The sequence below is a fragment of the Lampris incognitus genome, chromosome 17 (genome assembly GCF_029633865.1).
Source record: "Lampris incognitus isolate fLamInc1 chromosome 17, fLamInc1.hap2, whole genome shotgun sequence".
In the NCBI taxonomy this organism is placed as follows: Eukaryota; Metazoa; Chordata; class Actinopteri; order Lampriformes; family Lampridae; genus Lampris; species Lampris incognitus.
In genome coordinates, this window is record NC_079227.1 from 25,040,161 (window position 1) to 25,063,511 (window position 23,351).

The following is a 23,351-nucleotide window of genomic DNA, read 5'->3' on the forward strand; positions in this document are numbered from 1 at the left end:
ATGCCTCAGACATCTGCATCACTCCCCACTCCTGAGTTAGCAATACTTATATTAATTTTTCTCTGCACCACTGCACTTTATCACCCCTTATTTCACCTGTATATAGTCAATCCATGTGTATATATCTGAAGATTGTTGTGTTGTGGTGTTGTTATTCTATGTTAAGTACACTGAGAGAGTCACGAAACCGGAGTCAGATTCTGTGTTTATGCAAACCTATATGGCCAGTAAACCTGATTTTTATTCGAATCACTGATCTTTTCTACTAGTAGTGGTGCTATTGCTAGACGCTACACGAAGCCGTACGATAGTTTATAGTTGGACAATCCAAAAAGCCCTTTCGGTAAGTGAATGTGGTGAACTGTTTCATGTCTGACCTAATCAGGGTTATACAGATGGGGCTGTTGGCCTCGTCGCTGCCGGAACCAACACACTTTGTAAACAATGATGAAGCAGAGCGGGTCTCTCCAAACCGATCCAGCTCTCGAAGCTTTTAACATTGGCCTCACAACACGCTTCAACAGCCTGGCTTTTTCTTTGGGCTCCTCGTCACCTCCTCAGATTTAGTTTCTATTTTGCTCCTACAAGGCACTCGGAGATCTGTTTTTGTGAGGGAAAAGTGCACTACAAATGCAATTTATTATTGATACGGTCTGATATTGAGGCCAGCTCTGCTGCGAGGCTCCGCCATCACATGATATTCAGGTCCCGTCTGGTTATTATGGGATTGTTCTGCTGCACGATGTTCCTGACAAGTTGGCAAAAAAGACCTCCTGGTTCTGTTTTATGGGTCAGTTGATATAACATGGTTCTGTTTAACAGAACAGCTGAAGTCACTTTTCACACTGACCGCACACATAAACACAGGAACGCGCGCGTGTGTGTGTGTGTGTGTGTGTTTGCAGAGTATCTTCGCTCAGTTCCAGTTCAGCAGTGAGCGTGTGTTGCCATCGGATGCTTTACGGAGCGCTCTGGCCAAGACCTTCCAGGACGAACAACGCTTTCAGCTGGGCATCATGGACGACGCTGCCGAGTGCTTTGTAAGTTTCCCATTCAGTTTCTCCATTCTCCACAGGCAGCGCGGTGGTTAGCGCTGTCGCCTCACAGCTAGAAGGTCCTGGGTTCAAACCCAGGGGTTGTCCAACCTTGGGGGGGGGGGCATCCCATCCCAGGCCATCCTTTCTGTGGTGTTTGCATGTTCTCCCCGTGTCTGCGGTGGGTTTTCTCCGGGTGCCCCCACCATCAAAAAGACATGCATGTTATGGTTAATACTCCTGTCTGTGCCCCTGACCGAGGCATGGCAAGACGAACTGGAGTTTGTCCCAGGGTGCTGAAAGGCGGTTGCCCACTGCTCCTAGCTAAACAACTAGGATGGGTTAAATGCAGAGTATAATTTCCCTATGGGGATCAATAGAGGACATAAAAAAAATTAAAATCAGAGGATTCATTGTCCGTCACCTGACGTGACAGAAAATTGTCTCTGGCGAGGGCTCATAGAAGCACATCAGATGCAAGCTTACATTAAATACTGGCGTAAAACAAAAACAAGAAAAGCAGAAGAAAAAAAATCACACGGATCACCAAACCAGGCAACCAAAATAACAACAGGCACCACCCAATCCCAGTTATCAGAGTGCTGTATCCTGTCAGTCAGAAGGAAGTCCACATTCATCACACAAGACCCCTCACACCCCGCACGCACACACACAACTCTTTCCGGCCTCTCCCGACAGGACGCCACTTCAAAGTCCCACTGGCCAAACAGAATGTGTATCAAAAAAAGACTTCATTCCCACGGCAATAAACATTTTGAATAAGAAATACACTTCCACGCTGCACTTCTGCACTTAACGTTCAACTCTTTTAATTCCACCCTTCCTGTTTACTGTATGTTGTTGTTTTCAAATGTTTTTAATTTCTTTGCCCCACCCCCCTCCTCCCACACACAAGCATGCACGCACACACACAGTAGCACAAAAACAGAAAACAGATAAGAAGAGGACGTCCAGGTAGGGTGGCGGTCTATTCCATTGCCTACCCAACACGGGGATTGGCGGTTTGAATCCCGTGTTACCTCCGCCTTAGTCGGGCGTCCCTACAGACACAATTGGCCGTGTCTGCGGGTAGGAAGCCGGATGTATGTGTCCTGGTTGCTGCACTAGCGCCTCCTCTTGTCGGTTGGGGCGCCTGTTTGCGGGGGGAGGGGGAACTGGGTGGAATAGTGTGATCCTCCCATGCGCTATGTCCCCCTGGCGAAACTCCCACTGTCAGGTGAAAAGCAGCTGGCGACTCCACATGTATCGGGGGAGGCATGTGGTAGTCTGCAGCCTTCCACGGATTGGCAGTGGGGGTGGAACAGTGACCGGGATGGCTCGGAAGAGTGGGTTAATTGGCCAGATACAATTGGGAAGAAAAAAAAAGGGGGCGGGATCCACAAAAAAAAAGAAAACAGATAAGAAACTGTAAATTCTCAAAATCAAGGCGAGTATGAGGACATCTCACATCTCATGGTCTCACCTCATATCCAAGGACTTGGGGTTCATTCTGTGACCTGAACTCGCAGATCTTTACTGCAGTTAGCGGCCCACTTTGGGTTTGGTATCAGAGGTTTCCCAAGGGCTAGGGCCTACCAGTGTCCAGCGGCGACCGATTTCAAGTGCATGTGAGACTATACATGCCTGTATAGTGCATGTGAGTCTATACATGTCCGTGTGCGCGGTGGATGTGTACAAGTGTGTATAGATGAGTGTGTTGCTGTTTGTATGTGTGATTTTAAAGTGTTTATAGTTCTGCAGTAAGAACACAATGGGGGAACATCCGTACAGATAATGGCTTCAGTGAAGATGTGAGAGAGGAACAGAGATTTGAGGGAAACGAAGTGGGTGAAAGGATGTCATGTCAAAGATATGAAAGGGGTCAGCCGAAAATGCTTTGTTTTTATTTTCGTTATCATTTTGGAAGAAACACTGTTACCTCAAGGCCATTCCTAAATACGTCCTCTGAAATGTGGCGTGTTCATCACGAAAGCTCTTCAGACAACATGAGCAAGTAAGTTTAGTCATCGTAATTTTGATGGCAAGTGGATGTCTGAGATTTAAGTGAAACGTTTTAAGAGTTTTTTCCCCTCCCCCTTTTTCTGCCCAATTTTATCCAACCAATTACCCCACTCTTTCGAGCCATCCCGGTTGCTCCCCCCCCGCCCGCCCCGCCAATTCGCGGAGGGCTGCAGACTACAACATGTCTCCTCTGATACATGTGGAGTCGGCAGCTGCTTCTTTTCACCTGACAGTGAGGAGTTTCACCAGACAAGGTGCTAGTGCAGCGACCAGGACACATACCCACATCCGGCTTCCCAACCGTAGACACGGCCAACTGTGTCTGCAGGGACGCCCGACCAAGCCGGAGAAACGTTTTAAGAGCTGCCATTACTTTTTTCATCCCTTCCCTTCCTTTTCTGCACTTCGATGGTCTTTCACTTTCGCCCACCTTTGCCTTCTCTCTTTTTTCCCCTTTTTTCCTCTCTTTTTACTCTAAAGACAGTCAGTGTGTGTGTGTGTGTGTGTGTGTGTGTGTGTGTGTGTGTGTGTGTGTGTGTGTGTGTGTGTGTGTGTGTGTGTGTGTGTGTGTTCGCGGCCCTGTGGCTGGGCCTGAGAAGGAAGTGCTGTCTGATCGATTGGTTGTAAATGTGTTAAGTCAGGGAATCTGCTGGCCTCTTATGAAATACAGATGCCGCTCCTACAGTTAGATTAACAAGACTAGCAACAGGGAGGAATGACCACCAGCACAGGGACACACACAAACACCACCATGCACCCATGCACACTCATGCTGGCATGGTCACCCTGTTCATATGCCCCACACACATCCAGGAGGCATGTACACAGGACCATATGGACTTTAACATGTGCAGATTTACCCACATCCACAATCTTAACTCATTTCGCTCTCCCTTGCTCTCTCTATCGCTCCCTCTCTCTCTCTCTCTCTCTCTCTCTCTCTCTCTCTCTCTCTCTCTCTCTCTCTCTTGAGAGAGAGAGAGAGAGAGAGAGAGAGAGAGAGAGAGAGAGCTGCGGCATGGTGGCGCAGTGGTTAGCATGGGCGCCTCACAGCAAGAAGGTTCTGGGTTCGAGCCCCAGGGTAGTCCAACCTTGGGGGTCGTCCCGGGTCGTCCTCTGTGGAGTTTGCACGTTCTCCCCGTGTCTGCGTGGGTTTCCTCTGGGGGCCCCGGTTTCCTCGCACAGTCCAAAGACATGTAGGTCAGGAGAATCAGCCGTACTAAATTGTCCCTAGGTGTGAATGTGTGTGTGTGTGTGTGTGATGGCCTGGCGGCCTGTCCAGGGTGTCTCCCGCTTGCTGCCCAATGACTATTAGGATAGGCTCCAGCATCCCTGCGACCCTGAGAGCAGGATAAGCGGTTCGGATAATGGATGGATGGATATATAGAGCTCCCTCTCTCTCTCTCTCTCAATTGATATGTGAATCGGTTCTGTGATGGAAAATGAAGTCTTTATTGGACCGGTTAATGTGAAGGAGTGACTTTGTTCATATTGTTAAAAGGGTGGGTGTCATGTTAAAGTCTTTCTTGTTAAATGAAGACTTGTCTTAGAATTCAAAATTCTGTCTCTCTCTCTCTCTCTCTCTCTCTCTCTCTCTCTCTCTCTCTCTCTCTCTCTCTCTCTCTCTCTCTCTCTCTCTCTCTCTCTCAAATATTCTCTCTTTATCTCACATAAACACACACACATGGATGCATTAATACACCTCCATTTTATCTCTTGTGTGTCTCTTAGGAGAATCTGCTGATGCGTATCCATTTCCACATCAGTGCTGAGAGCCGAGAGGACATCTGCACAGCCAAACATTGTATACCACACCAGAAGTTTGCCATGACTCTATTTGAACAGGTGGGAGCAAACACAGCAACATGCATACTGTATGTGCATGTGCACACACACACACACACACACACACACACACACACACACACACACACACACACAAGGTTGGCTGAGGGCTGTCTGCTGGGCGAGGGCAACCACACCAGCTTTCCAGGAATCAGGGCCCAGACAACCTTTTAGCCCACATATATGTAGACTACAAAGATATGCACGTAGTCTCATAAGGGTAGCTATGTCATTTTTTTACTTGATGCTAAGGGGGTACTAACCACATATATGCAGGCACAAATGATCATTATATTCCATTAAGCCATAACATTCAGCATTTAAATAAATAAACAAAAAGAGAGGTCAGCCCATTAAAAACGTGAAATGTAAACTTGTTTTATTAAAATGTCATATTAAAAACTGTCACAATTATATCACACAGTTCAGACTATGTGCCTGTTCGTGTGTGTGTAAATGCATACCACCTGTTTGTGTTTTTGTGTTGTGCATGGTGTTTGCAGTGTGTGTGTAACAGCTGTGGAGCCACATCGGACCCCCTGCCCTTCATTCAGATGGTTCATTACATCTCCACTACATCCCTCTGGTAAGACCAGACAAACAGACAAAACACTCTCTCTCTTTCTCTCTCGCTTTCAAACACACACACACACACACTGCAGCAAATCTGGCAACAAGCTGGGGATGGGTGGCAGTAAAGCAAGGTACAGCGTGTTCTCTCCTGCAAAAGTCCCTGCTGAACAACAATCACACACACACACACACACACACACACACACACACACACACACACACACACACACACACACACACACACACACACACATATGAGAACACGTACACAAGCACATGCTCAAACACATATATGCACACGGGCTTATACACATTCACACATGCCCACCCACATTCACAAGTGCACACACATGCACATGACTATGTGAGATTGTGCACAATCTCTCAGACTTACACACACATACCAGCAGACACTCAGCCATGTACACACACACATACACACACACACAAGAACACGTGCACAAGCACATGCTCAAAGGAGTCATGCACACATGCAAGAACAGGTATACACATATGTGCACACGGGCTTATACACATTCACAAGTGCACACACATGCACATGACTATGTGAGATTGTGCACAATCTCTGTCCTACACATGCATACAAACAGAGAGAGAGAGAGACACACACACACACACACCAGTAATGTGTGTGTGCATCCTCATGGTGTTACATAAAATTCACACACACTCCAAATCAATGAAAGAAGGAAGTGGGGAAGTAATCTATCAGCTCTTTGATTTAGTGAACCCAGGGGGTGACATTAGTCGATAAGGGAAACACTGGGTCGGAGAAACTGAATGAGAGGGAAATAGGTGGCTGTATCTTTCCATATCCTATTTGGGAAAAGCAAGAGAAGCATGAGAGAGATCTGTGGTGCTAAAGGACACAGGGAGACAGCCAGAGTTAAAAAGACCAGGCAGATTAGTTGTGACAAGGTAGTTTTGATACAGCTTACTCACTAATGGTGGTGCCACTGGTGATTTTCACCAGTTTAGAACATGTTTACAGTAGAGATGGCCAAATACGCAACGGTCAGCATGACTACGATCATCACAGAATAAAACAAACACAAAATAGGTGTCTGCTTCACCCACGTTCTAGGTGTACGTAGTTAAATTGAGAAATGGTGAGACAAGTTTATTCCTCGTTAAGAGTTTTTTGTTTGGTTGTTGTCCTAGCCCTGCATCTCTGTGTGTCTTAAGGCAGAGTGTGGGGTTGCGTGCCAGAGAGCAGAACAGAGTTAGAGAGAGAGTTTAATGAAATGGACAAGAAAACGAAGTGGGGGGGTGGGGGGGGGCAAAGTTTTTAAAGTGTTATTCTTAAATTAATACTAAAAGAAAGGCCAATGCAGCCAGCCCTGGTGCTTTTTTTGAAGTACAATTGTTTAAAAACCTAGCTTAATGAAAGATGGGTTGTGAGAGCTGGTATGACCTTGGGGCCATCAATTGGGAACGTCCAATTGCAGATGCATCATTAAACTAGATCCGTGACACCTTCAGGGCGCTAAACAGTGACTTCTGTTAACCCAAAACCAACCGCCCCAGTTGGCAACATTGGGTATGTTTACTTGCAGAGTGATAATCATCTGACTGCAAACTGATGAAGGCATTACCACGACTTTAGAAATAGTCTTCCGTAAATCTTTTTTTTTTTAATTATCTATCTAGGCAAGGTCAAAATTGTAGTGAGCGTAGCATGATCAAAATACTTAGATTTCTGCTCAGTCTTTTGATTTATTGACACACGTTTATGTGCATCTGCATAGTCTGCATCTAAATGTGCAAAAAGACATGCATGTTAGGGTTTATATTCCTGTCTGTGCTCTTGACTGAGGCATGGCAAGATGAACTGGAGTTGGTCCCCGGGCGCTGCATGGCGGCTGCTCACTGCTCCTAGCTACACAGCTAGGATGGGCTAAATGCAGAGCTGAATTTCCCTATGGGGATCAATAAAGTATCTCGAAATCAAAATAAAAAAATATCTGAGCCAGGTTGCTTTATGGCGTTTTGAGACTGTGCACTTGAACGGCCACCAGATGCAGTGAACTGGATGTTGGTTGTGCAATCTCATCTCATCTCATCATAAGCCGCTTCTCCGGGGTCGGGTCGCGGTGGCAGCAAGCTAAGTAGGGCACTCCAGACGTCCGTACCTCTCCCCAGCAATGCACTCCAGTTCCTCCTGGGGGATCCTAAGGCGTTCCCAGGCCAGATTGGACATGTAGTCCCTCTAGCTAGTTCTGGGTCTACCCCGGGGTCTCCTCCCAGTTGGATGTGTCTGGAAAACCTCCAAAGGAAGGCACCCAGGAGGCATCCTAATCAGATGCCCAAACCACATCAACTGGCTCCTTCGATGCGAAGGAACAGCGGCTTTACTCCGAGCTCCCTCCGGATTTCCAAGTTCCTCACCGTATCTCTAAGGCTGAGCCCAGACACCCTACGAATGAAACTCATTTCAGCTGCTTGTATCTGCGATCTCACCCTTTTAGTCACTACCCGAAGCTCATGACCATAGGTGAGGGTTGGAATGAAGATTGACTGGTAAATTGAGAGCTTTGCCTTCTGGCTCAGCTCGCTCTTCACCACAGGTCCAGTACAATGTCCGCATTACTGCTGATGCGGCACCAATCTGCTGATGCTTTGGTTGTGCAATACACACACAAAACAGCTATTGGCTCCCATTATGGTGCTCTACAATAATACATAAAGAATGAAAAACCACAAAGAAAGGTAGAGAAAATGATCCGACAAGTTTGAATGGGGATTGTCACAGTACATACCCAGGTGCTTTAGAAAATGCACAAGTTTAAACCATATAGTGCCTCGATTGAAATATTTTCTTACACTGATTACTTGGGTAGTTGAAGCATTGGTTAATAGATAAAAGTACTCCTTGATCAGAACTGTACTCATCTACTGCACATACCAGCCACATGGTTTTGCACCAACTCCTGACCTTTCAGGGTCATGTTACCTACATGGCCTTGTAGACTTTTACCAATGGCACTCCATTTTGAGACCTTAAAATCTGAACCATTGCGGGCATTCTGGTAGCGTAGTGGTCTATTCCGTTGCCTACCAACACAGGGCTTGCTGGTTTGAATCCCCGTGTTACCTCCGGCTTGGTCAGACGACTCTACAGACACAATTGGCCGTGTCTGTGGGTGGGAAGCCGGATGTGGGTACGTGTCCTGGTCGCTGCACTAACGCCTCCTCTGGTCAGCCGGGGCACCTGTTTGGGGGGGAGGGGGAACTGGGGGGTATAGTGTGATCCTCCCACGCGCTACGCCCCCCTGGTGAAACTCCTCACTGTCAGGTGAAAAGAAGCGGCTGGCGACTCCATGTGTATCAGAGGAAGCATGGAGTAGTCTGCAGCCCTCCCCGGATTGGCAGAGGGGGTGGAGCAGCGACCGGGATGGCTCGGAAAATAAGGTAATTGGCCAAGTAGAATTGGGGAGAAATAGTTGGGGGGGGGGTATAACCATTTAGGTTGATTCATTTCTTGACACAGCAACTGATCATTGCCTGTTCTAATGAATGAATGCAGTATTTCCATCCAGTCCACCTCTCTGGCCATTCAAAGCCTCCATATGCTTTGGTATGCAGTATATACAGCATACTGTTCTTCTATTAATGTTCTCATTGTCATTTATGCTAGATAACACATATGAGGAGAGACTAAAGGAGAGTGGGACACTGGGAAGTGTGTATGTTTGGCAGTCGATGTGCAGGATCAAACATAATCTCCAGACAAACGGCCGATTTTCTGTGGTATTTTTGGATGTAAATAGAGTTAAATCTGTAACTTCTATAGTGTTCCTATTTGAGCTTCAAAAGGCACAACCAGGGGAAGGGCACTCATTTGAGATTGTTTGAGATAAGGGTCTTAGCTAAATGTACCCGTAGATGCAGACCTCTATTTGCAAACAAAAAAAACAGCTTCAGTACAAAAGAAAGTGTTTCATGTTTCTGTGGGTTTCATTTAGGTTCGAGGACAGCTATGTTGTTGAATTCACAAAAGCTTTGCCCTAGTTCTGTGGAATGTGCACTTTCAGAGTGTGTTCTTGAAGATGTGTGTATGTTTGTGTGTGTGTGTGTGTTTGTGTCCAATGCTGCAGTAACCAGGCAGTGAGGATGCTGGAGTGCAGAGAGAAACCCACACCAGATATGTTTGGGGAACTGCTCCGCAATGCCAGCAACATGGGAGACCTGCGCAACTGCCCGGTAAAGACGGATGCAAACGCACTAACACACACACACACATACAGGCACTATGCTGATGTGCATGCACTTGTGCACACACGTACATGCAGAATTGCAGACATAATGCATTCTCATGGACACATGCACTAGCAAACTGTAATTATGAACTGTATAAAAGTTTGTGAATACAGCGTGCATCTTCTCAAACACATACTTAAAACACACACACACAGACCTAAATCACAAAAGCCTGTATTCTACTTAAAACTCGAGTTTTGACTGTATTTTTTTTGGTTGGATTACCATTTATTTTCCATTTTACAGAGAGAAAGAGAGAGAATGATCGTGAAACAAAGAGGAAAAGCGAGTAAGGGAACAATAAACAGTGAATGCGAGAAAAAGAGAGATAGAGAGAGAGAGAGAGAGAGAGAGAGAGAGAGAGAGAGAGAGAGAGAGAGAGAGAGAGCGAGGGAGGGAGAGAGGGGCACATGCATTCCTTTGTTCTGTGAGCCTGTGTGTTGTGCTGCCACCTGGGAAAGTGCTGCTGGTGAGTGGCAGCGAATAGATCTAGCTTGGACTTGCGCAACCCACCCTCTCTGCCAAAGTGACCAAACAAAGAGGCTCTTCTCTGGGCACAGCCAAGCAGTTGCGCTACTTTTTGCAGCGCTCTCGCACCTCCGCTGCTATGCACAAGCCTGCCATGCACACCATTTCGTTGATCATAGATCCAAGTGTTGACGGCGTGTAAGTGTTAGGACTCATAACCGTCTTTTATTTACCTTTCATCACTTCCAGGGCTGATCTTTTGTTAATATCTCCTTTGGCATTGCTTAAACAAAATGGCAGTATTTAGATGGAAGGGAGTCTACTTGAAGAAAGGCATAGATTAAAGATAGGAATGGTTTTGTACCTGGTGCCCATGAAGGGAAAGGGAAAGTAGAGGTGATAGTGTGGCTGGGGTTGTATGCCAAGTATATCCATCGCTTTTTCTTGGCATTTGGAGTATGCTCATTTATTAAAATATATGGAACTGGCAGGATCACAAAATACCATCATAATCCCATCACCTGATCACATCTGCAACTGTAACACAACTACCAAAAGGTAACTGAAATGCTTTATAGTTCAGTAAGTCAAAGAAAGTTGAATCAGTTCATCTGGATACAATGTTTATTGACAGATAAGTTTCATCACTCAACTAAGTGACATCTTCAGTCTAAACTAACTGCAAGTAACCCCATCCCTTATAAACAAGACAGTACAATACAGTTGCCTAATGACCGAAACCATCGACCAGTTTCATACGTATGCAAATATGCACATGAAACTGGTTGATGTGTAGCTACCTCCATATTTGCACATGAAACTGGTCGTTGGTTTTGGTTGTTATACATCTGTCACCATCTTACAATTGCAATGTTCCCTACTGCTCTGTGAATAGTACACATGGCCATTGAAACCCTAGTTACACACCCATATTTGCATATGAAACCGGTCGATGGTTTCGGTCGTTAGGCAACTGTATTGTACTGTGTTGTTCATAAGGGTGGGGTTACTTGCGGTCAGTTTAGACTGAAGAGGTCACTCAGTTGAATGATGAAACGGATCTGTCAATAAATGCTGTGTCCAGATGAACTGATTCAACCCTCTTTGATTTTCTTACCTGGATTATTGAGCATGCATCAAGACAGTTTAGGAAGTGTTTTGCATATACACGCTCATACATTTTCTCAGTTTTGACTCAAAAGACTTTCACTATGGACATTTTTCCAGCTTGTCTTTTACCAAAGGCACCCGATATGCAACGCAAGTGCTCACTTTTGTCTGGACAGACTTGAGGACACAGCTTAGTTAAGATAGCATTGATGAATGCATAATTAAGAAAATGTTTCTGACGACTAAATCTGTTTGTACCAACACGCGAAGAATGAGAGTCGACATTCGTAGAGGATATTCTGAGCTCCTGAGAGGATACAGAATGCTAAACGAGACTGTTTGTCCCATAGTTGTGTCCTGAGCTAATAGATTGCCTGTTTCTCTGCGTTGGCTGTTGAGCTGCCGGTCCCTGGCTGTGTTTGTATCCCTTTCAGAGAACTGAGAAGCAGGCCCTGGCAAAATACCTTCCTGCCATCTCTGGTGCCAGCACAAGACAACCCGCTGCCCACAAAGGGAGAAATTGTGTGTGTGTGTGTGTGTGTGTGTGTGTGTGTGTGTGTGTGTGTGTGTGTGTGTGTGTGTGTGTTTGATTGTGTATGCTGGCAGAGTGTCTGGTTACCAGGGTGTTCTCAGGCTGTTTCCGTGCTCACCCTGCCAGCCCTGTGTGCGTGTTTTGTGTGTGTGTGTGTGTGTGCGCGTGCGTGCGTGTGTGTGTGCATGCGAGCGAGCGTGTGTGTATGTCTGTGCACCAGCTCTGTGGTGGGTCATGACTCAAAGGAAGGATTCAGAACATACGGTTCTGAACTCAACAGAAGGCCCAAGGGACAAACACAACTCAGCGCACAGCTTCTTCCTCTCCATTTCTGTCTCTCCCCTGCCCTTTCTTGCCCTCTCTTCCTCACGCTAGATCGATTCAGCTCTCAACCTTGTCTGTTGAGAGGTGGAGGGACAGAGGCCTACCCTCTGTCTCCCTCAATCTTTCTTTCTCTTGCCTGCCTTTTATCTCTGGCCCTCACTCTCTCGCTGTTTTTTTTATTTGAGTGTGTAGCTACCTCCATATTGTGCACCTACACACACATGTGCACACAGTGTGAGTGTCCATGTTGGTTGGCGCCCAATTAAAGAGATGGGCTTCAGCCATGGTAGCCAGTGTCACACCTCGTGTCATTGCCTCATACCACAGGATGGAGGGGGAAAAAACCCCCCATAAAAAACACAACATGTTTGATCATGCTTTCCGCTTTCCTCTCTGCCCCCCATCACCCTTCTTATCCTCTGTCACAGAGTAACTGTGGCGAGGTGTTGCGTATCCGCCGCGTGCTGATGAACTCCCCAGAGATCGTGAGCATCGGCCTGGTCTGGGACTCAGACCACTCTGACCTGGCAGAGGACGTTATCCACAGCCTGGGCACCTGTCTGCGTCTGGGAGATGTGAGAGGAGCATACAACACACACACAAAAACACACACACAAAACACAACACAACACAACACACACACACACATATGCATGAGCAAGCAGGCAAGCATGTGTATGTGCACATGCTCCCAGATGCATGTACAGTTCTGAAAGCACATGCCTGTAGAGCGGCACATACACAGATGTGTGGAGGCACACACATATGCATCATAAGCATGTGTTATATATGTGTGTATATATATGTATATATGTGTGTGTGTATATGTGTGTGTGTGTGTGTAAATAAGTGCACTTACACATACATACATAGAGACAAGCATGCATACATTCTAAGTCATATATACACTACCGTTCAAAAGTTTGGGATCACCCAAACAATTTTGTGTTTTCCATGAAAAGTCACACTTATTCACCACCATATGTTGTGAAATGAATAGAAAATAGAGTCAAGACATTGACAAGGTTAGAAATAATGATTTGTATTTGAAATAAGATTTTTTTTACATCAAACTTTGCTTTCGTCAAAGAATCCTCCATTTGCAGCAATTACAGCATTGCAGACCTTTGGCATTCTAGCTGTTAATTTGTTGAGGTAATCTGGAGAAATTGCACCCCACGCTTCCAGAAGCAGCTCCCACAAGTTGGATTGGTTGGATGGGCACTTCTTTGAGCAGATTGAGTTTCTGGAGCATCACATTTGTGGGGTCAATTAAACGCTCAAAATGGCCAGAAAAAGAGAACTTTCATCTGAAACTCGACAGTCTATTCTTGTTCTTAGAAATGAAGGCTATTCCATGCGAGAAATTGCTAAGAAATTGAAGATTTCCTACACCGGTGTGTACTACTCCCTTCAGAGGACAGCACAAACAGGCTCTAACCAGAGTAGAAAAAGAAGTGGGAGGCCGCGTTGCACAACTGAGCAAGAAGAAAAGTACATTAGAGTCTCTAGTTTGAGAAACAGACGCCTCACAGGTCCCCAACTGGCATCTTCATTAAATAGTACCTGTTAGAGCCTGTTTGTGCTGTCCTCTGAAGGGAGTAGTACACACCAGTGTAGGAAATCTTCAATTTCTTAGCAATTTCTCGCATGGAATAGCCTTCATTTCTAAGAACAAGAATAGACTGTCGAGTTTCAGATGAAAGTTCTCTTTTTCTGGCCATTTTGAGCGTTTAATTGACCCCACAAATGTGATGCTCCAGAAACTCAATCTGCTCAAAGAAGTGCCCATCCAACCAATCCAACTTGTGGGAGCTGCTTCTGGAAGCATGGGGTGCAATTTCTCCAGATTACCTCAACAAATTAACAGCTAGAATGCCAAAGGTCTGCAATGCTGTAATTGCTGCAAATGGAGGATTCTTTGACGAAAGCAAAGTTTGATGTAAAAAAAATCTTATTTCAAATACAAATCATTATTTCTAACCTTGTCAATGTCTTGACTCTATTTTCTATTCATTTCACAACATATGGTGGTGAATAAGTGTGACTTTTCATGGAAAACACGAAATTGTTTGGGTGATCCCAAACTTTTGAACGGTAGTGTATACATACATACATACACACACACACACACACACACATATATATATATATATAAAATCACATGCAGAGATGATCACACACACGTATTCATACCACGTACACAAATGCACATGTGATGCAGCTCGTTCTCATAAATAGGGATGCACCAATACTGGGTTTGGATATCGGGCCGATACCGTGCTAAATTGGAGTATCTGTATTGGAGATTTGGCCAAGACTAAAATCTGATACCCAACATGTCATAAATAAATGCAAACTGGCTTCATTTACTGCATTGTTGACACATAGAAGCTTGTATTTCTTTAATAGTGGAAAAAACGGATTTTATCTTAGTTATGTTGCCCATCGACTACAAACTAATGGTCTAAGTCTGCACTGTTCAACAAAAGTAATGGATTGGTTAAGTACTTGATATCTGCAGATACTTAAGAGATTTGTGCTTGGACTCGATATCAGCAGTGAAAAAGTGATTGGTGCATCCCTCCTCATAACGCTTGCCCCTTCCTACACACGCGCACAAAACTGAAACGTGTCAACATGCACACATCTGTGTACGTACACCCAGCACCACAAGTGAAAATCGCACCTTCCACGTAAGTAACATGCAGCATGTAACCTCAGTAGTCTCTTCCTTTTGTGAATAGCTTAGGTTACAATCCCTCCGTCACACACTGCAGAATTCGCATCTCACACACACTCGCGTCTATGACACCGAATGTGCCGTGTGTGACCGACCAACGTTAATGCATTTTAATGCATGCCAAGCTGTATTTTAAAAGATGTCTTGCCAAGTAATGGATCATCGTGATATTAATCATTCACTGATATTATTCATTAATATGAAGGAACTATGTTCTCCTTCCATCTGCTGTCATTTTAGCCTTCTGTTTCCTTTTTAGCGAGCACTCCAGTTCTGTTCATTGTCCTGTGGACTGTAGTTATATGACGCCTGTTGTTAGATAATAGTCCAAGGCATAATCTATTGGAATTGTTTTCTGATTTCTGTTTGTATTATAGTTAGATAACCAACAGTAAATCCATCTGCTTCCCCTGCCTCTCTCTCTCTCTCTCTCTGTCTCTGTCTCTCCCCCCACCCCCCCAGTTGTTCTACCGCGTGACGGAGGAGAGGGCCCGCCAGGCGGAGCTCTACTTGGTGGGCATGGTGTGCTACTACGGCAAGCACTACTCCACCTTCTTCTTCCAGACCAAGATACGCAAATGGATGTACTTTGACGACGCGCACGTCAAAGAGGTCGCCACGGTTTGACTTCTGTAGTTTAGTTTAAACGCCGCACATGTAATGAAACGCGCAGGGCCTGTGTGCTGTTCTTAGCCCATGTGGATTACAAACCATCCCCATTCAAAAAGTCATGTAATCCAGAATAGAGTGAAAAAATAATAATAATAAAAAATCCCCCGTTAGGTGTGTTTTTTGCATTAAGTTTGGTAATATATGGATGGAGTAATCTGCTTTACTCTGCCTTGGTTGAAAACACTGACTTGTTCCTCTTGAAAATTCCTGAAACAAGTGAAGTTGAACTGGAAACAAACAAAAGCCCCTCCCCTTTTCTCCCCAATTGTACTTGGCCAATTACAACACTCTTCCAGTCCTCCCGGTCGCTGCTCCACCCCCTTTGCCGATCCGGGGAGGGTTGCAGACTACCACATGCCTCCTCCGATACATGTGGAGTCACCAGCTTCTTATTTTCACCTGACAGTGAGGAGTTTCACCAGGGGGACGTAGCGCAGGAGGATCACGCTATTCCCCCCCAGTTCCCCCTCCCCCCTGAACAGGTGCCATGACTGACCAGAGGGGGCGCTAGTGCAGAGACCAGGACACATACCCACATCCGGCTTCCCACCCGCAGACACGGTCAATTGTGTCAGTAGGGACGCCCGACCAAGCTGGAGGTAACACTGGGATTCGAACCGGCGATCCTCGTGTTGGTAGGCAACGGAATAGACCTCCATGCTACCCAGACACCCTGCAAACAAAAGTTTAATAACTGACTTAATAACATGACTTGATAGGATGGGATTTTTTAAAATCTGGGAACACTAAAAAGAATAAACACTTTACTAAGTGTTGTAGAATTGTGCAGCTAGGAAGGTTTCTTTGGACATATTGTAGTTCGGTTTACATTAGTAATGTCACTTTGAAGTGCGGGTCAATTTGCTGCTGTGTTAGCCGAAGAAGTGTTATTGGTGTTTAGCGGAAAGGGTTTTTTGCGAACCCTCTTCATTTTAATGAGACGGCACAGGGAAGCTGCCTAATGGAAAAGCCTCTCTTTACTCAACGTGCAATTTACCGTTGCTGCCTGGTAAATAAATAGGCTCACCTTTCTCAGTATCCTGCATGTCTTCATTTCCATTACAACCTGTATTACAAACATAAAATGAGTCTGCCATGGTTTTACAAAACACCCCTCTCTTGCATCTATAAGCATTATCCTCAAGAAACACTGCCTCCAACAAATTCGGTTGCAAGTACTGAAAATGAATGAGCTCTGACCACACGCACATTCGAGTTTTGTAGCTCGGATGGTTTCCATTCCATCGCTTTCCTTAAACAATTTCAGTTGTGACAATTTTTTAGGTTTTACATCTTATTTTGCTTCACTTTGTGATTCTTCCCACTTGGGTTTTAAGGGAACGAATTCAGTGCTAAGTCAGATTAATTTTTAGTTTTTTAATTTTTGGTTTTAACTTTTAATTCATTTTTAGTTGGTGGCAATCTCGTTACTATTAGTGTCCATCATTAGTGTGTTGAATTGTATTAAATTGTGTTATAAATAGAATCTGCAGTATGTCATTCATACTTCTGTGGATTATCGTTTTGTCTTTATTTTTACACTTGTATGTGTTTCTTTTTCTATTGTAATGAGTCTTCCTCTGTCTCCTTGTAGATTGGCCCTAAGTGGAAGGACGTGGTGTCTCGCTGCATCAAGGGCCACTACCAGCCCCTGCTTCTGCTCTATGCTGACCCCCGTGGGACACCAGTGGTATCGCAAGACTGCCCCAACCCCTGCTCCAGCTCCAACCCCCATCTCGAGCTCCAACACTGCAGCAAGGCCGGCTATGACAGCGAGGACTCTGGTACAGCATAGATAACGCTCTATACATCTGATAAAATCAGATTACTTTGTGTTTATCGTCTAGGAGCATGCAAGGTTATGGCTTAAAAGGCCCTAACCTTCAACCCCTTAATCCAACTTCTGTTTCAGCCTGTGGTAAAGCCCAGACTTGTCGTTCCCCTCTTAACAGTAAACATACAGAGGTGTGGGATTAATCCCCGGGTCAGAAAGTCAGAAAGCTTTTGATTTCAGCGCTTATGACTTTTTCATTCTGCTTTATTTCTCCCTCATCCCTATCTTTTTCCATTTTCCTTGCCTCCCTCTCTCTCTCTGTCTCCTCCCTGTCTTTCTTCCAGGCCGGGAGCCGTCCATCTCCAGCGACACTCGTACAGACTCGTCAACAGACAGCTCCAGCCACCGCGCCTCCCGCAGTCGCCCCCTCCACCAGTCCACGGGCAGCCACCTCTCCAACGAGTCGCAGACCACGGTGGTCTGTAACCACGACAGCAGCGCCGCCTCGCACGGGCTCGACGCTGCGGGTGAGTGTGTGGACGCAGAGCGCGCTCGCAGGTCCGTGGAAAGTGGCGAGCCACACATTGTAGGTAGAGTCATCAGTGTGTGACGTCACTAAGGTTGTTTGAGTTAAAAGTCATCTTCCTCTCTCTCAGTTTCACCTATTGCTTTTGTCACGAGCAGCTCTGTGCCGTCTCACTTGCAGGCTCATCAGGTTACATACCTCAATAGTGGTTGTTCTTATATTTGTTTGCACTGTGGACTGTATACTTCCACATAACTAAAAAATGCAATTTGCTTTCTCTCTCTCCCTCTCTCTCTTTCTCTATCCTCCTTCCCATTCATCTTTCTCGGTCAGAGTCAACAGTAGAGGGGACTCCCCGCCCTCCCTCTCCTCCTCTGCAGGAGTACAAGGAGACTGCTGTATTCCTCCTCTCCTCCCGGCGGCCTCTCACCTCTTCCTCCTCCTCCTCACGACCCCTCTCCTCCTCCTCGTCCTCAGGGGTGGGCGGCTGTGAGGGAGGGACCGGGGGCCCCCACTGGGAGGATGAAAGCACCAGCAGTGAGAGCAAGTCCAGGTGGGTGTGTTTTTGTCAACTGTGCATTTGCTGCTCTGAACCAAACTGAATCAAGGTACACACAGACACATTCATCCCTGCTCCGAGAGTTCAATGAATACTCACTAAACATCTATTCTTGCAAGTTTTTTATCACTTATTTCAGCCATATTGACTTTTATTTATTGACCTGTCCCTGCTGTCGACAGATTGTAAATTGGTAAGAAAGAGTAAGGTTGCAGTGGTAACAGCAATAAAAAAAACCTCCACACAGATAACTTCAGTAGCAGTTGGCTGCACAACACAAATTCCTGGGAGGCTTTTTTTGTGTCTACAGTCAATATCTTTCCAATGATATCTTTCTGGAGAAAGTCTTAAAATGAAATCCATGATTTTCCTCCATTAATTAATAGTTATTTTATCCATCTGAACCATTGAGTTGGGTTAGACAATCTCCATATAATTTTTCGACTGGGTAGGATGAACACTGGTGCAGCAGCAAACATGTTCCTACTCAAACAGGATTGAAAGGTGATGATGATGTGGTGATGCTTCTATTGGACAGGTGGTCTACCAATTACACAATCAAAATTACAGTACAACAGTGTTCTCATATAGTTTGATGTAGTTTGTAATGCATTAGTTTGCCTGTGTAAGCTTTAGTCTGAGGATGTCATTTCTACAAGGGTGGGAACTGTTTACTGCTGAGCTGATGGCACACTCGCCACAATGTCTGCAACACCTTGTTTGTAGTTCTTTCTCACTGCCAGCGAGAGGGACAAATCAGGGAAATCACGGATTTCAGCTTTAAAGTGTATCAGATCCAAAATTGTCCATGTCTTTTTATTTAAAAGATTGCCACACAGTACATTTGATTCTACGCTAGCAAAACACTATTTAGTCTTAACACACCGGTTCATCAACCTTGTTGCACCCATATCGAGTCATGCTCATATCATCGTCTCTAACTTCCTTCCCATTGTCTTAGTCCCACCTTTCTACCCATCAATTCTTTCCTCTTTACCCGTGCAGTTCTTCTGGGGGCCGCTACAGACCGGCTTGGAGACCAAGGAGGGAGGCCCTGAATATTGACAGCATCTTTACCCGCCAGAGGGGCTCTCCTCTCGGCTACAGCACCGTGCCTGGTCCCACTTTCCCTCTGGAGCCTCAGGACCTCGTGCCCTCAGCAGGGCCTGCTCCTGCCATGCAACCAGGCTTTGCAGAGGTGTCAGGGCGAGAAAAGGGGGAGGGGGAGATGGGGCCTGGGCTAGGTGGCTTGCCGGGATCTCTGGGCGGTAGGGCGATGGCCCCTCCTGGCCCCCCACCCCTTAGGGGGGTGGAGCATCAGCCACGTCTAATTCAGAGGATGGAGAGCGGCTATGAGAGCAGCGAGAGAAACAGCAGTAGTCCTGACAGGTAAACACACACACACACACACAAAACTTTGTGTTTGCTTGCTGTAAGCGATTTACTGCTCATGGTTTCTCTGTTATCGTGTTTCATATGATGTCAAATATCATATTCCTCACTCTAATACATAAGCGTCAGAAGTTGATTGTGCCTCCCCCTCCTACTCTCTTCCTTTCCCCACCCCTTTATTTTCACTTTTTCTTGCTGGTTCCCCCCCCCCCCTCTCTGTCTCTCTCTTTCACTCTTGTGCTCTCTCTTGCTCTTTCTCTCTAGGGAGGTGGGGCAGCCAAAGCGGGTGTTGATGTCAGGGCCTTCATGGCGCACAGTGCCCAAGTCAAAGAGCAGCGGTGCTATTCTGCAGGATCTGCCATCATCCAGCTGGAGTAGCGGCATTAATATAGGTGTGTGTGTGTGTGTGTGTGTGTGTCTGACTGATTTTAATATTTTAGGCACACATGGCACTCATGTGAAGAGCATGCAAATTACCAACAGCTCTCCTGTATAAATGTGTCTTGTCTTGATTGTGTGTCCGTGTGTCTATTTGTGCCTGTGCGTTCTGTGTTTCCATCCATGCGTGCATGGTTGTATGTCCGTATGTGTGTGCGCACACACACACGTGCAGGCTCAGGGCGCAGTGAGCTGGATGAGCTGCAGGAGGAGGTGACAAGGAGAGCTCGCCAGCAGGAGCAGCAGAGGCGGAGGGAGGCGGAGAGAGAGGCAGCCATGGGCTTCAATCCCAAACCCAGCAAATTCATGGACCTGGACCAGCTCCAGCACCAGGGTATGTGTGGAAGGATGAATAGAAAGATAAAGGAGGTGGAACATGGAGGGAGGGATGAAGAAAAATAGGAAAATGGGGGGGGGGTGAGGAGGAGAGAAAGATAAGAGGGAGAGCGAGGGGAAAAACATACAAAGATGGACAGAGTTGTACAAAAAGAGAAGAACGATGTTGGGGGACTGAACTTCCAGAGGACAGAGGAAGAAGTCGTATGAAAGGCTGCAGTATTTCTGTCACATCAGTTTACATCTGTGCTTCTTTCTGCTTTCTGACCACCTCTATGTCCTTGTCCCCATCTGTCCCTCAGTCAGTCAGTCTATCTAGTTATCTATTTGTTCAAGCTACAATGCTGAACATTTACATGCAAACACATCCTTTTTTTTTTTTAACTTTCTATTGTTGGAATATCTAAGACAACAACTAATCCATGAAAATTTAAATTGGCACATATCTGCAGTTGCTCGTTTTAATGATTAATGTCAGGCAGAACTTTCCAAGGAAAGACGATACAATGCAAAGCATTTATGTCTTCAGCATAGCAGTCGAATGCTAAAGAATAAAGCAGGCAGCAGCATGTTTGAAGAAAACGCTAACCAGCAGATACAGCAGAACAAGCTTATAAGAGACCTTTACCCACACTGAACTCGGGTTCGACCATTTGTTTGGCGGTGGGGAAAGCACTGACACAGCAGCATTGTAGCTGTGATGCTGCCAACTCTTTCATTTGGAGTGGATCTCTGGGATGAGGATCGGTCACCGACCCGTTCATTAACCACATATCACCTTACGTGATAAGGTACACACTGGATGATTTAAAGGCTGATTTCAACCCCAATTTGGCCATGCCGACTAATTTTGAAGCTCGTGGAGAGTCTGCACTGGTCTAGAATAGGTCAGGATGGACGGTTGGCAAACATCATCTGGTTGTGTGCGGGGGTTTAAGGTTCACATCACTTGCCTCCTGATCGAGCCTTCAACCAGGTGGTGCCGTCACAACGATATCAAGACATGTTTGAATTTTACAGCTGGAATCTGGAGCTCAAGTCTGAGCTTGTCAACAAATGTGTGTGTCTTCACGACCGCAGTGGGAACAAGTGAGCTTGTCTACGACTGTAATGCATTAATGTCAGTCATTAAATCTGGGATGCTGAGTCTTTTCCCAGTCGATTAGGACTTTATAAGTCATCTAGTGTGTTCTCTGGCTTTTGAGTTCAACTAAAATTGCAATCTTCAGTATTGCAGCCTCTATATTATGTGTTATTTATGTGCAAAATGTGTTGATTGCATTTGCTTGTGCGTGCCTATCACCTTTTGTGTTTGTATATCAGAGTGTAGGTTTATTTACTTTAGAAGTGTGCGTGCATGCATCGTTTGACCTCTAACGGCTCCAGCTCAACTGAGCTCTTGCTGGGCTCACTGTTGCCAGCAGTGAGCAAATCCCTATCAAATCTGACCCCTGAGTATCCCAGGCATCCTAAATCCCATGTGGTGGTTGCTAACCTGGACTGGGTCAGATTCTCTCTGAGTGTTCCTGTGCTTGGCTTCCCTCTCGGGGGATTGGAGTTGGAATTCTGATCGAACCTCAAAGCAAGGCCGCTGGTCCCAGCCAAATTCTACGGAGGTGTGTTTGTGCGTGCGTGTGTGTGTTCTATGTATCCGTGTACCTGCGTGTGTGTGTTTTTGAGTGTGTGTGCATGTTTATTCTTATACTGTATCTGTGTACCCATCCGTGTGTGTTTGTGTGCATGTTTGTGTACTGTGTGTCGGCGTGCGCATTCATGCGTGTGTGTGTGTGTGTGGGGGGGGGGGGGGGGGCGCTGTCCACTGTTCATTACTTATGGCCTTTTATGGACTGAAGGTTTGCAGGCTTCCCCCTCCAGCCCAGCTCTAAGCAACTGTAGTATAGGGATTACCTGTCCTGTCCTGTCCTGTCCTCTGTTCTGCATGTGTCTGGTTTTCCATGGCTCAACCCAATCTACCTGACACACACACACACACACACACACACTCTGGCAGCTAAGTGTACACATTCAACCTTGATGAAGTGAAAGGACGACTTGCTGATGGACAGATGGCATTGCTTTTCACAGGGGACGGCTAACAACAGCAGAACTACCGTGTACGTTCCAGTGCTGTTTCCGCGGGCTCAGTCTTGCGTAGCAGATTGTCTTTCAAACTCGTGAAGAGCAGCATCTTGAACACATCCCAGATGGGTGATGGTTGCGTTTTTGTTGACTTTTGCTGCGTCTTCTTTTTATCAACTAACAACCACCGCAGGGTACGTTCACTAGGCTAGGCTTAATGCAGTGTTAGCCACTAGAAATCCTTTTTTTTCCTCCTCACCTGTGACTTATCCTGTTGTGGTGTCAGTAGCATATTGAACGTAGCTCCGACTCTACTCCTCATTTTCTAACCTCAACTGTTTGACTCACTAACTGCATAAACCAGGGCCCACTCTTACACACCTCAGAAATATCTAAAGAAAACACTCTCGAACAAAGGAAGTCTGAACTGCACACACACACACACACACACACACATTCACACACACACACACACACACACACACACACACACACACACACACACACACACACACACACACACACACACACACACACACACACATTCACACAAACATGCACAGACACACACATGCAGTGGAGAGGTGTATTGCATGCCAGCCCCCTCATAACCACTCCTTTTGCTCTGCTTCTCTCTTCTCTG

The 23,351-nt window shown here is 45.9% G+C and overlaps 1 protein-coding gene across 2 annotated transcripts in view; it reads left to right on the forward strand.

The window, feature by feature from the left end:
* usp54b (ubiquitin specific peptidase 54b) overlaps positions 1-23,351 on the forward strand; it is a 41,414-nt gene that overhangs the window by 9,544 nt on the left and 8,519 nt on the right. For both annotated transcript variants that reach the window (XM_056296859.1, XM_056296860.1), the window contains exons 3-14: positions 906-1,040; positions 4,788-4,901; positions 5,405-5,487; positions 9,593-9,698; positions 12,618-12,764; positions 15,395-15,544; positions 17,199-17,388; positions 17,723-17,905; positions 18,238-18,457; positions 19,469-19,852; positions 20,120-20,247; positions 20,469-20,627. In XM_056296859.1, the coding sequence (XP_056152834.1) occupies positions 906-1,040; positions 4,788-4,901; positions 5,405-5,487; positions 9,593-9,698; positions 12,618-12,764; positions 15,395-15,544; positions 17,199-17,388; positions 17,723-17,905; positions 18,238-18,457; positions 19,469-19,852; positions 20,120-20,247; positions 20,469-20,627 (1,999 nt within the window). The remainder of the gene's footprint in view (positions 1-905; positions 1,041-4,787; positions 4,902-5,404; positions 5,488-9,592; positions 9,699-12,617; positions 12,765-15,394; positions 15,545-17,198; positions 17,389-17,722; positions 17,906-18,237; positions 18,458-19,468; positions 19,853-20,119; positions 20,248-20,468; positions 20,628-23,351) is intronic.